General features: G+C 35.9%; 1 protein-coding gene across 4 annotated transcripts in view; it reads right to left on the bottom strand.

The window, feature by feature from the left end:
- SCN9A (sodium voltage-gated channel alpha subunit 9) overlaps positions 1-18,497 on the bottom strand; it is a 159,817-nt gene that overhangs the window by 79,639 nt on the left and 61,681 nt on the right. For 3 of the 4 annotated variants that reach the window (XM_072810932.1, XM_072810934.1, XM_072810933.1), the window contains exons 2-8: positions 16,085-16,392; positions 10,490-10,607; positions 10,023-10,113; positions 9,370-9,498; positions 7,590-7,681; positions 6,351-6,560; positions 614-677 (exon numbers count right to left, since the gene is read on the bottom strand). In XM_072810932.1, coding sequence (XP_072667033.1) covers positions 614-677; positions 6,351-6,560; positions 7,590-7,681; positions 9,370-9,498; positions 10,023-10,113; positions 10,490-10,607; positions 16,085-16,342 — 962 coding nt within the window. In that variant the 5' untranslated portion in view covers positions 16,343-16,392. Of the gene's footprint in view, positions 1-613; positions 678-6,350; positions 6,561-7,589; positions 7,682-9,369; positions 9,499-10,022; positions 10,114-10,489; positions 10,608-16,084; positions 16,393-18,497 lie in introns of those variants that run through there. The other variant, XM_072810935.1, reaches the window with a different exon arrangement.

Raw genomic sequence — 18,497 nt, 5'->3', positions numbered from 1 at the left:
CCATGGGTTCCTTTTGTTTAGGGTGCCAAATTGTCACTGCATTCATTCACCTATGAGTCATTCTTGATTGGAAATAGAATTTGGGAATGGAAGAAAAAGTTGATTCTGTAACTCTTCTTTCCAGAAAAAGAAAGACTTGAAACTATCCAGGCAACTTTTGGTGGAGTTTTCCAGTTTCATTTTCTTAAGATTCATATGACTTGTATCTTGTTTGAATTCAAGCACTACCTCCAAGTTTTGCTTTCAGAAGTAGGCACTAACAGGGACGCCTGGGTGGCTCAGTGGTTAAGCGTCTGCCTTTGGTTCAGGGCGTGACCCAGATTCCTGGGATCGAGTCCCACATTGGGCTTTCTGCAGGGAGCCTGCTTCTCCCTCTGCCTGTGTCTCTGCCTCTCTATGTGTCTTTCATGAATGAAGAAATAAAAACCCTTTAAAAAAAAAGAAGTATGCACTAACCATAAATTTTTAAAGTTGGGACTCACTGTGGGACAGAATAATGCCATGATATATATGAAAACAATATAAAAATCAGAGGTTCTTACTTAAAAAAAAACTGATTGGATATGCTTTTCCTTTTTTTTGTAGCCTTTGACTAAAAACAAATATTACTTACCCTGAATCTGTGCTCAAACCACAAAGGAGAGCATCCTTAGATCCCTCTAAGTAATAAAAATATTCTGTTTAGGAAGAAATTCAACAATATAACATTAGAGAGTGCAAGCTTTAAGAGTGACAAATTGATGATAAATTAATTAGTATAGGCATATTCACACACACATTCAGGCCCAGTCTCAAGCAATGTACAATCATTTATTTATCATATTCTTGTATATTCTCCTTCAAAGATTTATTGATAACCTCTTATGGGCCAGGCAGTGAATATAATAATAAAAGCATGATAAACAAGATCATTAGTTTTATGGATCTTTCTTTATGTGTAAGGAAGGGTGGAAATTGGGGATGGAGAAGGACAGGTAAATAAAGAAATATACAAGGTATTTTCAGAAAGCAATAAATGTCCTAAAGAAAATAAGACAATGAAGGGATGCCTGGGTGGCTCAGCGGCTGAGCATCTGCCTTCGGCTTGGGGCGTGATCCCGGAGTCCCGGGATTGAGTCCCACATCAGGCTCCCTGCATGGAGCCTGCTTCTCCCTCTGCCTATATCTCTGCCTCTCTCTGTGTGTCTCTCATGAATATTTAAATAAAATCTTTAGGAAAAAAAAAAAGAGAAAAGGTCAGGGAAGGCCTTTCTAAAGATATGACATTTAAACTGGGGCCTAAATGCTACAAAGAAGCTGCCATCCAAACACCCTGGGAAGAGGTATTCTTGCAGGGTGACGAGCAGGTGCAAAGGCCCTGAGGCAAAAGTGAAATTGGTGTGTGGAAGAAAGAGCAAGATGGCCAGCTTGGCTATGGTGCAGTGAGTGGAGAGAACTATGGTGGCAGAGGTAAGCAGGGGTCAAATGATGGAAGTCTTGGTGAGTTATGAAAAGATGTTTGGATTTTAAGTATGATTAGAAGTAATAGAAGTGGGAGGTAGAGATGGGAGATAATAATCACATTTTAAAATATCCCTCTGGTTGTTTTGTGGACTGTAGACTATAAGAGAGCAAGTGTGGAAGCAGGGAAATGACTTAAGTGACTACAGTGAGAGGCAACATGGCTAAAATTCAGAGAATAGCTGTGTGCATGAAGAGAAAGGGATGAGAACAGAGTAGACAGGACTCGTTGATAGAGTCGGGCGGGGGATGGAGAGGACACAAGAATATGATCATCAAGTAGATAGTTTTTGAAGCCGTGGGACTTGAGTTAACCCAAAGAGAAAGTGTAGCTCAGAAAGGGAAGGGGAGAAAAGAGAAGGAAGGGAGCCCCCAACTGAGCCCCAAAGCATTCTAGAAGAGGTGGAGCCAGCAAGGCAGTATCATACATAAATGGAACAATGCAACTTGTCTCCTGAAATTCTCTTGTTTATTCACCAATCACTATTTATGTAGGACTTATTAAGTTCCAGATATTGAGGCTGTGGCAGTGAGCTAAATGCACAATTTCTCACGTGGCACTCTTTGTATCCATTATCAGGCATTAAGGGATCTTATAATCTCTTTCTCCATGCACTATTAAGGCTTATTCCTAAAACACAGAGCTGATCCAACAATGCACAGTAAATGTATAAAAAACTAAAATATGCCACTCTTTTTAGTAAGGGCCCATCTTCCTATTTGGCTCAAATTGAAGGAATAAAGATGTAATTATTAGGAGGCTCTTTTTTTTAAATTTTTACTTATTTATGATAGTCACAGAGAGAGAGAGAGGGGCAGAGACACAGGCAGAGGGAGAAGCAGGCTCCATGCACCGGGAGCCCGATGTGGGATTTGATCCCGGGTCTCCAGGATCGCGCCCTGGGCCAAAGACAGGCGCTAAACCGCTGCGCCACCCAGGGATCCCTATTAGGAGGCTTTTGAAGTAATAGTGGAAGAAAGACTTTGAAGTCAGATATAGTTGGACTTGAATGTTGCTCCTACCCCTTCCTATGTAGGTGAATGATCTTACCACTTTAATGGTTAGCCACTGCCACTACATGTGTAAAATGTGCATAAGAATGTCTGCTTTGTAGAGATATTGTAGAGCATAAATAGGATATTGCATGGAAAGCACTTAATACAGTGATGCACACGTTCTACACAGCTGCTCAGAGAGCAGCAGCTATCATTATTAAACTATTAAACAATCCAGGTAAGATTAATTGACTGAATTACACATCATTTTGTCTTCCACGGAAGATAAAAATCTTAGAGGACACAAATAAAACAATAAAGCCTCTTCATTTGAGGTGACAATTTAGCTGGGAATGTACATGAACAACTTTTTTGAAAAAGAACTCCTGTACCTCAGGTAGGGTGGGCATGATAGAATAAGGAGGGAGGAGGTTAAGATGCAACTTTTTGTGCATAAGCCTCCAAGATATTATTATTATGGAAGGACTGCTTTAGAATTATCCTTTAAAGGAACGCTGGCTCACGTTTACCGGTGCTTGAGGAGTTGCCTTACAAGAACGGGGTTCTTGAGCTGCCTGTGCTAGCACATGGTAGGGTGACCAGACTCAAGTCGGTACAAGAATGATGAAAGCTAAAGCAATGGCAGTAGTTCACTCTGGTCTTATAGAACACTCTGAATTCACCCCTAAATAAGCAGACATTAAATGGTTAGAATAATTAGCCCCAAGAGGATTTAAGGTTAATGTGTAAAGGAAAAATGTAATGCAAAGAGAAATAAAAACATACGTCCACAGTAAAACTTACACATGAATGTTCATAGTAGCATTATTCACAATAGCCCCAAAGTGGAAACAACTCAGATGTTCATTAGTTAATGAATGAATAAACAAAATGTAGTATATACATACAATGGAATATTATTTAGCAATAAAAAGTGAATCAACTGCTGCATGGATGAACCTTGAAAACAATCTCAGTGAGAGAAGCCAGACACAAAGACCACGTGTTGTATAATTTTACTTATGTAAAATATTCAGAATAGGTAAATCCATCTAGAGACAGAATGATTAGTGGTTGTCAGGGGATGGTGGGGTGGAGGGAATGGATAGTGACTGCCTATGAGTACAGGATTTCTTTTGAGGGAGGTGAAGTTATTCTAAAATTAGTGATGTTTGTACAATGTGAATATACTGTGGATATACTATAAAAACACTGAATTGTGTACTTCAAAAGGGAGGATTTTATGGTATGTGAATTATATAAAGCCGTTAAAAAACGTAATTCAGGGATCCCTGGGTGGCTCAGCAGTTTAGCGCCTGCCTTTGGCCCAGGGTGTGATCCTGGAGACCTGGGATCAAGTCCCACGTCGGGCTTCTGCATGGAGCCTGCTTCTCCCTCTGCCTGTGTCTCTGCCTCTCTCTCTGTCTCTCATGAATAAATAAATAAAATCTTAAAAAAAATTGTAATTCAGTACAACAACAAAGGTTGTGAATAGTAATAGATAAGCCCCAACCTCACAGTAAAAGACATATAAGGATAAAAGGCAATAGAAAATTGCAAAATCCACACACTAAAAATCTGGAACGGAGATCAAGTGCAGATTCTGAGGAAATTTTCAATTAATTTCAAAGCCAATGGTACAGAATGGTAAGACATGACTGGTGACCTTTAGCAACTACATATGACTTGGGCTTTTGGAGTTTATTCTTCAATCAAGAGGCAATAATAAGTCAACTCTGAGAACACTGGTGCAGGAGATAAGGTACAGGCCAAACACCTGCAGGTGACACACTGCATTCTGGGAGACTGCGTTCTATGGAGTCCCCACATGGAAAGCACTTACAGATGAAGACAGGAAAAGCCCTGTGTGTGGTACAGACCAATACTGTGGTTTTTCCAGGACCTTTTAAATGTCAAAACACTCAGAAAATTGGAATAAGAGACTATCTTTCTTCATCCCAACAGAACCACACCATATTAGTGTACAATAGCTACTGGAATTTTAGCTATCAGCTGTGCACATGAATCTTTCCTTCACCTGTGGTAGCAAGAAGGAAGTTTGATGAGTATCAATGTTGACAATGCTTGGTGTCAAAGGAAATCTATAAATTGTGTATTTTGAGACATGATGTTAGACAGTAGGCTCATTTATTTGATAATAAATTTTAAAAACACCTCCAAAAAAGGCTTTGCTGCAGGCACCAGAAAACACTTTCAAAATATATTCAGCCTTTCTCTGTGGGGCTGCCTTTACCACTGTAATACTTTAATTTCTTCAAGGGTTCCAATTCATGTACTGCATCACTTTCTCATATCTATCAACTAACTCTTGGGTTCGCTTCTTTCCTTGTCCAATGTAGAATCCAATAGGTAATCATTATGGTTATTTTTTTATGATTTCCTCAACTTCAAAGTATTTCTCTAAGTCTATCATACTAGCTTGGCCCAACCTTAACTTTTACACATAATCAAAATAAAATAACTGGTAATAATCCTAGTAAAAAAGAAAAAGGTTAAATTTAAGTAAGTGTTATAATTGTAACACTTGTTAATTGTAAATATCAACAATTACCCATAAGGTATATTACTTTTATGTTCTATAAATTAAGTTACAATTCTTTGTAAACTGAAAATAAAATGAAAGATTATATCATTAAAAATCAGAAACTGGAAAAATAAGTCAAAATAAAATGGAAGGGAAAGCATGCTAAATTCCTCATCAAACACTGATAGTAAAGAAATTACACATTAAATATTTTACTTGAAAACCTTCACTTTTCTCATTTTAGGCTTCCATATTTTTTTCTGTTTTCTTTATTTACAGTCTCCTACTATACTAGCTAGGTTTCATTTGCTTTTATCTTCCCTAGTGAGTGGGAGAGTACATATTTAGTAAAGTAAAAAAATGATGTATACTCTTCATAATCCAATTCAGATCTTTATTCCTTGATCACATTCTGTCAAAGGCATATACACTTGGAAGTTTCTTGATTTCCTCTCCCCCATTCTGGATCTAATTATCTGTTAAGGTTCATGGGTTCATGTGGATAACATCATACAGACACACTGCAGGTGTTAGACAGAAAGCACAATCTTGTTTGATCTCATTCTCACTCAAATTTATCAATAGCTCTGGCAAGAGAAACTGCGGTAGGGGACAATTGTTCAGAAAAAACGCAGTTTAGGCTCTCTGTAAGATATTCTAAAATATACTTGTGAATTAAGCAGACTTGAGATTGTGTGCACAGATAAACTCATATGTTTCCTACAGACTAGTTCTGGTGAATTAAACTTTGATATAACGCTATTGGCTAGACTCAGGAGAAGCCCTTAGAGCTGTGAAACTACATTGATTATAGGGATAGTGCTGATAAAGCTGAGTGAACCATTCTGCTTTATATAAACCTTCAGAAATACTATCAAGTAGACATTTTAATATGTGATAATTAATAATATTGTCATACTGGGATTCATACAACTACATATGTTATAACACAAGTGTAAAAATATAATTATATTATCATATAACAAATAGATTACCCTATAAACCAAAGTATGAATTACACAATACAACTGTAGTACATAAAACACATAAATTTATTTCTCTAGAGCAAATTTATTTATTTTTATCTTATAGAAGAGATTAAGAATTATGTAGTTCTATCATATGTCCAATACCAAAACTGCTACAAAGCTTAGAAACAGGGAAATTTATGAACATATAACATGATCCAAATTCACACTGTGGTAACTTTCTATATATTTGAGTAATTTTGAAAAAATTAAAGAAAGCAACATTTCATTGCTAAAAGAGAACAATCTCATTTTAACATCAACTAAAGGGACATTCTTACTTTTATAGTCTTCTTCTTCAAGGGTATCCAATAAGCTTGTTAATGTTTCATTATCGTCCAGTGGATCCCGCAGACATTTATGCTTCAGGTTGCCCATGAAGAGCTGGAGCCCAATTAGCGCAAACACACTCAGACAGAACACAGTCAAGATCATGACATCAGAGAGCTTCTTCACAGACTGGATCAGAGCTCCCACAATGGTCTTCAGGCCTGAACACGGGCAAAAAAAATAAAAAATAAAAAATAAAAATAAAAATAAAAATAAAAAAAAAGAAGTTCATAATGAAATAAAGCCTCTGAATGAGAAATAAAAACAAAACACAAGCTTTCCTAAAAATGCATGCATTATATCAAATCAATGACCTTAAGTAACCTAGTTCAAAAAAGACTACTAGCTCAACAGGGTGGATTTGCTGTTTTATATATTTTTTGTTTCTATATATAACAGCAAATGATAAAAAAATATAAAACATTTCCAATGAGTAGCCAGACTATCAAAATGAATAATTTGTTTGCTCAAATCATATCCATATTCACTTGTAAATATTATTTTTAAAAGTGCTAATTTAGTAAATGCTTGTCAAACAAACCATCTCTCTATAAAGACATTAAAAGAGGCTGAACTGCAGCGTATAGTGACAACTTAACCAATTTTCAGTTGAGAAATGGTTTGTTGTGAAAAGCTAAAAGACACAGTACATCATGCAATACCCTCATGCTGATATTTTTTTAAATCTCTTTTTCTAACTGTATGAAAAGCAATCAAAACAAATTGAAATTTTTGTTCCTGGCTAAGCAAAATGCAAAATGATCGGTTACACAGGAAGGAAAATTTCAAGTTGAGATGTGAGCCAAATGGCCATCTTCATCCTCTAAGACCCATGCAATTGATTAAACGCAAAGGCTGACTTTTAATAATGATTGTGAAAACCACAAAAAATCAAATTCAATTAAAATATGTAAGAGAAAATCATTCTTGTCTTTCCTCCAAAAGATCAAAGTCAGCCCCGGTGTTTAACCCCACTCTCACCTGGAATGACTGAAATTGTTTTCAGTGCTCGGAGAACTCTGAATGTTCTCAGCGCTGAGACATTGCCCAAGTCCACGAACTCTGTCACATATCTGTAATAGGGAGTTCACACACAACACAGTGACAACACACACACACACAAACAAAGAACAACTCCCAAATAGTTGGAGTTATGAGTGGCCTAATGCTTCACACCAATCACTCCTTACCTGGAATTACAGAAATAGTTTTCAAAGCTCTCAAGACTCTGAAAGTTCGAAGAGCTGAAACATTGCCTAGGTTTACAAATTCTGTTAAATACCTGTAGAATTAAATCAGAGTTATTCAGAATTTAGATAGAGTCTATGATACTTACCTGTGCCTTTAGTCAAGGTATTACCTATATTTGGGAAATTCATATTTAAATGGATAGTTTCTGCAAGCCTTCTTTTTCCCCCATCACAACTAATTTAATTTAATTAGATTTGATTTGACCCCTTTTATGTGAGCAAAATACAGATTATTAAAATGGTTTCATGCACTAAAATCCCTACATAAACAATCAAATGGGGCAGCCCTGGTGGCTCAGCGGTTTAGCACTGCCTGCAGCCCAGGGCGTGATCCTGGAGACCCTGGATCGAGTCCCACGTCAGGCTCTCTGCATGGAGCCTGCTTCTCCCTCTGCCTGTGTCTCTGCCTCTCTCTCTCTCTCAGCATCTCTATGAATAAATAAATAAAATCTTTATAAAAAAAACAATCAAATGCTTTAGTTATTATGCCTCCACATTATGGTAATGTAGATACTTAATATCCTATAAAATGTCAACAGCAAACTTTGAAAACTGTATGCTAATGAAAAGAAGCAAAACACACAAAAGGTCACATACTGTGTGATTCCATTCATATGAAATGCCTAGAATAGGCAAATGCATAGATTCAAAAACAGATGAGTGGTTTCCAAGCATTAGGGGAAGAAGGGAATGTAATTGACTTATTTTGGGGATGACGGAAATATTCTGGAATCAGAGATTAGTGACGGTTGCATAACTTTGTGAAAATACTAAAAAAAAAAAAACACTTTGTGAAAATACTAAAAAAAAAAAAACACTACAAAAAAAAAAGTATAAAAAAATTTTATACTTTTAAAGGGGTTAATTTTACGTCATATAAATTATATCTCAACTTAAAATGAGACCCCTGAGAAGAGACAGCCTTCTTTGACACAGTATTGTCTTACCAGCAGGTGGTAGGTACAACTGCAGTAGTCATGTGACCATGAAAGAAGCAAGCCTGATGGACAAGGAGGTGGAGGTGGGGGTGAGGGAATGGGAAACTAGAAATCTTAAGACCCTTCTCTATTGTCTAAATTCCTCCGATGGACATGTATTACTTTTAAAATTAGATAGATGAGAAAAATATTGTATCTAGGTTGGAGATTTTAAAAAACAATGGAATATTACTGGCAAATATATTTGGGAAAATAACAGCAGTATGAATTAATTAAAATTATATTTTAATGTAATATTTTTCTCAAAAATAAGCTGTGGCTGCATATATGATTCACTGATGTTAGGATTATATGCAGTGACAGCCCTTATAAAAAGATTTACTTTTCTATATCTTAATATATTTAATTAGCTCTTGAATAGTATAGGTTAATAAAAAGAGAAATGTACTTTATAATTAAAGGCCTGAGCTTTTTCTGTGATTCTTACAGGTTTTATTAGTTTTTAAATAAGACACGGAAAAAAGTGTAATCTCACTTGCACTGCATAGACTATCCATCCAATTGCTGAGAATGGAGGAGATGATCAGTCTTAAGGATGTCATATACTTTTCAATGGGAAATGCTCTTTCTCAAAAATTAGTATTTGCTTATCAATGACTAGCTTTCACACAGTATTCTTTAAATACAACTTTACATGCAGGAAAAGTCAGACCCCAAGGACTTGTTCTTACTGAAATACTGATTCTCCTAAGTTTGCCATTTCAAAAACTGAATGTACTTACGCAAAAACAATGACGACAAAATCGAGCCAGTTCCATGGGTCACGAAGGAAAGTGAATTCTCCTACACAGAAGCCTCTTGCAAGGATTTTGACAAGTGACTCAAAAGTATATATTCCAGTAAAAGTGTACCTAGACACAAGAATCCAATGGAATATTAAATATAAGGAGAATACAACACCATGTAAATCTTTTATTTTTTCTGATCAACCAGAGAAAGGCATCTATTGGAGTGTGGCTATTGGGGAAATCCCTGGATTCACTCTATTAGAATAAACTACAGTAAAGGTATTTCCAGAAAATTTTTAAATGTCTACATTAGAAAGTCGTGGTATTCAAAATGACTAAGAACATAGGTATTAGATCTGCCTGGAAAAGTCCTACATTACTCCTATCAGAAATAACACATGTCTTAAGAAACAAGTAGGACATCTGATACATTCATTCTTCTAGAAAAGACTGTAGCATCTGACTATTCTATTCCACTGCTCGCAGATTAATACCACAGAGAAGAAAAAAATAATTGAAAGAAAAGCAACCATATAACATGGGCAGAAAAACACCACAATTTTTAGAGTTGTAGTAACTTTGTGGCGGGAAAGGAGAGGATTAAAATAACATAGAGATCATATTAAAATGTATTTATACCCACTTACTCTACATTCTTGGTCCAATCTGGAGGGTTACTCATGGTCATAAATATGCAGTTTGTCAGAATAGTGCACATAATAAGCATGCTGAATAAGGTAGCTTAGAATCAAGGAACAGGATAAAAGAACACAGTGGGAACTTTGAATATTTGATAATGACACTTGTTAAAATGCTAACAACTTTTTCCTAGAAAATAATTCTATATGAATTTATACCTTTTTTTTCTATTTCTTTGGACAAGGGACTAATATACAAAGTAATTTATCATAAAAATAATTTATCCTAAAATTTATCCTAAAATGCTAAAAACTGCCATTCTCCCAATTTTCTGAGACTTACATCAAATTATATCAAAATCGGTGAACTAAAACCTATCTTTTCAGCTACAAGAGGACTAAAATCTATACTTGAATACACAGCAAAACCTACGTTTTAAAAAACCAATGCCAGTAATCATTTTAAAAAGGATATGAGTGTACTAAAATCTTAATAGATATTCTTCTTAGAGGACTGAATGGAGACAGCATGTACAAAGCAGGGGTGGCATTGAAACGGAAGATTGCTTTCCCTTTGTTCAATACTATGAAAGTCTGTGGGAAAAAAAGAAAATAGCATGAAATTGAGAATCCAAAATTTCATCCTAGCACGTTTATATCAGCAGTTTACCACATCTGCATGTAGTAGGGTCATAGTAAAGAAACATGCCATCAGACTCAAGCAGCGTCGCCATTAACTGCCATTAATGCAGCTGTTTAGGTCACGTTGACCAACGAACTTGGTCCATTTCTTCTTAGTAAATTAAGAAGTGAGACAACTGTGAGCATGGATTGCCTAGAGCTCCCAAAATATAGTGTCTTCTCTTTTTCATATCCCTTTAATACCCAAATCAGTAACAATAAGTTGTGCCACTGGATTAGTTTAGAATATAATTTCCTTCTTTCATTTCACTGCATTTTAAGCAAACTAAATAGAAACTAGCTATCTCTGATTTTGGCCATAACACCTTGAGAATTTTAATACTTGTTGGCTATTGTCATAATTAATGGCAAGTGTTCCAAAATATGAGTCCTTTCAAAAACACATTTTCATCAATTTAAGGAATATTAGAGTTAGAAGAATCCTATTACCCAGTTCAATTTTCCTATTCTAGATATAATTCTAATAACAGCTAAAATAAAAGAACACAAATTAAAGGACTTCCTTGCTCCTAACTCAGAGTAATTTTTAAAAATAATACAAATGAACCAAATACTCTTGAAATGTATTATGTAACCATTGCACAATAAGTGACATTCTCTATGGCTTTGGTATTTAGTTAAAAATTTAAACTCAAACAAATAAATAGCAACAATAAGAAAATATTAATGCAATCTAAGAAAGCTGCTGGGAAATTAGGAAGATTAAGTTCAAATCTTTGTCTAATTTTTCTGTAGTTGGTAGGCAAATTGCCTGTGTTATTGAGTAGACACTGACTTGGTCTTTTGTTGTTGTTTAATCTGAATTTTATATAAGTTTAGGAACGGGTTTCCGGGAACAAATATTTTTCACCAAATTGGGGACCTAAGTTTGAGTATGTTACTTTTTAATTTTATGTGGCAGAGTTTTCATGAAAAGGAACGAGAATCTGCTATTTTCAGATGCCCTTTTATATTCCTGGTCACTTTCACTATACTAATTATACCTAAACATGATTTAACATAACGTTCACTTTTACACTTAAAATTAGCTTTAAAATTGATATCTAGTCTTTGAGTACAACCACTATTGTCTTAAATCTTGATACACTGTGCTTTTTAAAATTCATTCATCCATAACGTTCTGTAATTGTGTAGTGAGCAACTCTGGCATATGAGGTGATAAAAGGCATTTACTGTAAGTGAGTCTTTGGTTTTACATTGAAGAAACGTCCTAGAAAAGTGATGCATACACAATATCTTGAATACAAAGCAAGATGGGACAAGAATAATACAGAGAAATACAAATGGAGGAGTGTGACAATATGGAGGAGACAGGCACACGTGTGTCAGAATTATTAGGGAGACTTCCTGAACCAGAGGTCAGCTGAGCTAACGTAAAAATTGCAACATTACTGTCTAGACTTGGCCAGATAAAGTTACACTGCACTTGAAATTTTTACAAAAAAGAATTCATCTCTATTTTTAAATTTAAATTCCCAATGTTTATTCAAATCAAAAACTTCTCAGGCACCTGGGTGGTTGAGTGTCTGCCTTTGGCTCAGGTTGTGATTCCAAAGTCCTGGGATGGAGTCCCATGTGGGGATCCCCACAGGGAGCCTGCTTCTCCTGCTGCCTATGTTTCTGCCTCTGTGCCTCTCATGAATAAATAGAATCTCTAAAAAAAAAAAATCAAAAACTTCTCTAGGAATATCTGGGTTTACACACACCTAGGAGTTAATTATAGGTAGGAGAATAAGTAAACCTCAAACAAAATTTGAGGGATCAGCATAGGTCCCTTTAAGAAATTCTAAAATCCTGCTATGAAATGCGTAGATGTCAAAGTTTGAATAAATTCTTTTAATTTTTTTTAAGATTTTATTTTATTTATTCATAAGAGACACAGGGAGAGGGAGGCAGACACAGGCAGAGGGAGAAGCAGGCTCCATGCAGGGAGCCCTACATGGGACTCAATCCTGGGTCTCCAGAATCATGCCCTGGGCTGAGGCGGCGCTAAACCCCTGAGCCACCGGGGCTGCCAAATTCTTTTCATTTTGCTAATTTATTTAAGTATTTGTTGAACATAAAATTAGAGAATTATGGTGTCTAAAAAGCATAGCTTTGGTTTGGATAGATGTGATTCTAAATATCAGATCCACCATTTAGCAGCGTGAGAGCCAGCACCTAGTACCTATAAAGTTTTTTAAGTTTATGGCACATTGTTAAATTCTTAGTCAATGTTGGGAGCAGCTGCTGAAATTACAGGCAACATATAAGGCACAGAAAATATGAAGATAATAAGACAATGTACCTTTCTTCTTAATACCCATAGCAGAGGGTGATTGGTAATTTATTCTTTTTAAAGACAAAAAAACTTTCACTTACAATAAAAGCACAGCATAACACTATTAAAAAGTACTTACATATGCATCACACGTAAAAATGAAGCCCTAACTTCTATCATTAACTGTTCTTTGTTTTATTTTATTTTATTTTTTTAATTTTTATTTATTTGTGATAGTCACAGAGAGAGAGAGAGAGAGAATGAGGCAGAGACACAGGCAGAGGGAGAAGCAGGCTCCATGCACCGGGAGCCCGACGTGGGATTCGATCCCAGGTCTCCAGGATCGCGCCCTGGGCCAAAGGCAGGCGCCAAACCGCTGAGCCACCCAGGGATCCCTGTTCTTTGTTTTAATGAAGCATTGATAATTACACTCTAATACAGATTAATATCAGAGCCCAAGTCAAATTTGGGGTCACTAAGATTTTTAATACAAGCAGTAATTATAATGTAGCAGAAATAAAGTTTTGGTCAATTAGTGTGAGTAACTTGAAACACAAAGTTAACCCGAAAGTTGTAAGCAAAAGTCAAAACTCAACAATACTGATGCACATGTGGGTTAGGCTTTTGATGAGGCTATCTGATATCCAAATACTGGATATTTAAAAGGAATTGGGGACAAGGTGAAGGGCTGGAGTCCCGTCCCAAATGTCGTCTATTAAATTAGTCTATCACATAACTAACATTACTCCATTTATTAATAAGTCTATAATCCTCCATTCAGACGAGATCGGGCGTGTTCAGGGTGGTATGGCCGTAGACTAATCCTCCATTCAAATGTAAACATTTTCTCTTTACCTCCCAAGTCATTTTAAACCAGTATTAGTGTCTATCTCTGACTCCAGGATTATTCTGGAGAGATTCCTTTCCCCCTAAGTAGTAGCTGATTAAGTAACATCCAGCCCCCTTGTGGAATTAAGAAATGTAGTTGGTATCCATGCTGAGCCAGGAATTTTTCAGGATGAATAAGCAAATGAGAAAGTACTTTTTATCTTGCCTATCTAATTATTCACTCATCATTATTTCACTCACTTTTGCCAAGTTGTTGGCATAGTGGTTGCTATGCAACAGAAACTAAGATACTAAGAGATGTTGCACAACAGAATATCTCAGTAGGGGGTCAAACCAACCTGAATTTTTAAAAATCTACAATTTACCAGGGTATAACATTTTGTACATTGAATTTCCCCAAGCCCTTTGTCTCATCTAAAAATAGAGTATTATGTCTCTTCTCACCAGTTTATGATATATGTATTTGTGTGCTAATTTATAAAAAAAGTCTAGTGCCTAACACAGAGATTCTCAATACATATTACCATTCTTCCTTTCTGTGTAAGAATAGTGACTGATTAATTAGAATGCTGTGTAATATTTCAAGGTCTTCACAGGATTCCACTTTTTAATCACTGTGCTATCAGCCTGTTGAGATGCTGGGTTTAAAGTGAACCAAAATATTAGGTATCGCTATTCATAGCAACTACCACCTGAGGCAGACATGTTTCTACTGTCAAAATATAACCTCATCATATTTTATACTTCAAGATATTTAAAATATGTTTTCTATTTTACCTTATGTGCTAGGTGTCTTTTCAAGAAATATTCTTTTATTTATATTTTAAACAAATCAAAAATATGTTTTTATTTTTGTTTACGATTTTATTTATTTATTTGAGACAGAGAGAGAGCGTACAAGTGGGGAGGAGGGGCAGAGGGAGAGAGAGAAGCAGACTCTCTGCTGAGCAGGGAGCCCAATGCAGGACTTGATCCCAGAACCCTGAGATCACGATCTGAGCCAAAAGCACTCACTTAGCCAACCGAGCCATCTAGGCGGCCCAAAATATGTTTTTAAATGGACAGTATTTTGCCTTTCTTGATCTCTCAAAGTCTACAGGTGCTATAATGCAAAGCAATGTTGGAGAAAGTTATGGAACTGCTTATCTAATTCTTTACAGACTCCTCGTAGAGTCTTCAACTTCAACCTGGTTGTGTCTGCAACTGTACTTCGCATTTTCTCAATAGAATAAACTTGACAGCAGTTATTTCAAACTTTTCCCAATTCACCAATGTAATAAACACCTTCTCAACTCTGGTACTCTCAACATTTGACATTCAGAGGACAATTTCCATTCCTGTACTATGGAAAATACTGACATCATTTAACACGCATTTCCTCTGATGTGCCTGCATTTACTTCATTACCGCATTACTTCAACATATCAGGACTCTCCAAATCCAACCTCTATCTGCCCCTCAAGTCTCTCCACGTTTCTTTTTTTTTTCTCTCCACATTTCTAATGCAAATACACTTGGACCTGAAGCTTGTATCTTGTCTGTTAACATCTGCAACTCGCTATGACATTATTCCAACCCTCTGTATTTTTCTCCTGTGAATAATTTTCCTTTGCTTTCAAAGCTGTGTTGAAAAGGTTTTCAATTTGGTGCCTCAACTGACCATCTTTCTAGTGGAAAAATGAGAGATTTCTCAGCATGAATGTACCACTACCAACTTCCTCTTTTTATTTGCTCTCTGCCACCATCTTGCTTTGCTTTCTATCCCCTAAGACAAACTGCTTACGCAAAGTTGCCAGCTCATTTTCTTTGCTCATTCCTACAGTCTTTCTTGGTCCTCAACTTTTCTAATAATTTTATAATATATGCCCCTTTCTTTTTTGAACAATGGAAAGTCTAAATTCCATTACTAGCTGAATGATCTTAAATGTTCCCATGGATTCAGCGGTCACCTGTGTGCAAATGCATTCTGGACATATCCCAGCTCTTAGTTCTCAGATTGATAATGATTTTGTTCCTACAGGTATGCATCTGTGTCACGTCCAAAAAGGTTGGACATTATATTGAATATTTTGAAAGATTACAGAAATCAAAATAATATGCCAGTGACAACCAGTTTTGATGAAAAATTAAATGTACATAATCTGAATATCCTACATATGCATTTAGCTGAACACCTGTGTCATGTAGTGGATTCTCAACTTAAAATAGCTCTCTGAACAAAAGAAGCAGAGACCACACTACTGCAGTCACAATAACTCACTTTTTTGTCTGCGTAGTAGGGGTCCAGGTCCTCCAGGGGCTCTGACACCATGCCTGGGGGGATGTCGCCATAGATGAAGGGCAGCTGTTTGCCAGCTTCCAAGTCGCTACTTGGCCTCGGGCCTTCTTCATCATCATCTTTCTTTTCTTCCTTGGGTTCCTTTGTTTTTCCTTCAGCAATACGTTGTTCAATGAGGGCAAGAGACTGTTTTGTAAAGTAGACAAAACTCTGAGGTCCTGGGGGAGGCAACGTTGCCATCTTTTCATCCTGTTTATTTTATTTCCCCTTCAGCTCCTTACATAAGAGGCCTAAATGGAAACAAAGAAATAAAGTGTTAAATGTTTGCCAGCCAGAAATGGCACAGTAAAAAAAATAATAAACAGATGTTGGGGCACCTGGGTGGCTCAGGTGGGTTAAGTGTTCAATTCTTGATTTCAGCTCAGGTCAGGATCTCAGGGTCATGAGATCAGGCCTGCCTCAGGCTCTGTGCTCAGCAGGAGTCTGCTGAGATTCTCTCCCTTTGCCCCTGTACTCACATGTGTGTGCACCTGGGCTCTCTCACTCTCTCAAATCAATCAATCAATCAATCTTTAAACAGATTTTTTTGTTTCAACTATAAGAAGTAATGTGTTCACAGAATTATTATGTTGAATTAGCATTTATTGAGTGACTGCTACACGCAAGACTTAACTTTTCATGCTCTTTACCATCTTTATTTAAAAATTTGAACTTAACACTTCCCAGCTTTTATTTTTTTATTTATTTTTTTACTTCTCAGTTTTTAAAGTGAAAAACTGACAACTTAATGAAAAAACAAATCAATTCCCTTTACTTTTCATCTGTATTCATTTTTACTGCAATTCAATCAACCTTTCTCATTTAAAATTTACCGCAGTAAGAATTTTAACAGTCTCCTACCACTCTCAAGCTTCTCTTGATTCTCTGATCACCTCACTTCATCCTCTTCTGTCTTAATCTCATTAACATTGCTCACAAACCTCTGCTCCCCTCTCTTGGGGAAACTCATTTCTGTGAAATGAGGTGATGGAAAGATTGTTTTATTCTATTTTGCATTTCTACATTTTCTTACAATTATATGTCCCTTTAGATACCACAAAAAATATATTCTCATTTTGAATTAAAAACAATTAGGGAAAATATGTTAGGAATAACAAAGAAAAGAAATTTAAAACATATTTGTGTTTTAATTTAAATTTGAATTTAAAAATTCAATTTAAATTTTTTTAAAAAACCACAATAGGGTATGCATTCAAATTAAAAATTTAAATTCAATTAAAAAATTAAAAAAAAACAAAATAGGGTATGCATTCAAACTATGACTTCCCTAAATAACATATATGTATATACAAAACATCACAAAACTTATATAAAAGAAAAAATGTAAAATACAAAAGTCAAGTCCCTATGTATCAGTATCTTGGAATGTTCTAAACAAAAAAGCATAAAAAAGAATAGTTCTTATTTTAAAATAACAAACACATTATTTCAATGAGTCAGGATAGCTTCATAACTTCTTCATTAAAAAACAAAAGTAATCCTTTTTTTTTTACATTAAGATTGCCTCAGAGTTGGACACACCAACATGACCAACATGTAATATACTGGTCCATTGTGAATGGCTTGAAAAGCTGTATAGTAAATAATATCACCAAACCCGGAGAGTGAACTAAGAGAAGTCAGGGTCTGCTCTTTTATTATCCAGGGCTAAGTATAAAAATTAAGCAAATCACAGTAGTGACAACAAAGATTCAGAAAAAGAAGTGGGAGAAGCTAAAACTATTCTTTTTCAGGATTTTCCTATTGCCATATCAAACAAAATAAACTTCAATTATATTTAAAACAAAGTGGATGATTTTTCCACTCAGTTATTTGGGCACAGTTATAAGAAAGAAATCTCCTTAACAGAAATCTATGTATTTTAAAAAGACCTTAGTAGCCTTGTAGAAACTATACCACTTCAATCTGAGAAATAAGGCAGTGAGTGCAGTTTCCACTTGGGTTTTGCAGGCTCCGCAATGCTTCTGGAAATCATACAGGGGAGGGGAAGATTACTTTCCTCAAAAGACTTTCAGTGTACACATACTTGGTCTGTTGGAGAAAAGATGGTTGAAGAACTGGTATTTTTATATACCCTACATTCAAATGGAGGTATCACACCTTTCAGGAATTATCTGACAAATTCAGGTAAGTAGATGTCAGGAATACAGATGTCCAATCCCCAATTCCACTATCCTTATTCTTTTTTCCCTTCTTTTTCTTCCCTTCACTCTCTATTTATGCATACCCTATACAGACAGGTTCTGATTCACTAAAGTATACACAAACAGCAGGGTTGGCAAGTGATTCATGTCAGTGGTACCACGCTTGGTATTTTCCGGATTAGGCCAAAAGA

This window comes from Canis lupus, chromosome 34 (genome assembly GCF_048164855.1).
Source record: "Canis lupus baileyi chromosome 34, mCanLup2.hap1, whole genome shotgun sequence".
NCBI lineage: Eukaryota > Metazoa > Chordata > Mammalia > Carnivora > Canidae > Canis > Canis lupus.
This window is presented reverse-complemented; position numbering and strand designations above follow the sequence as displayed.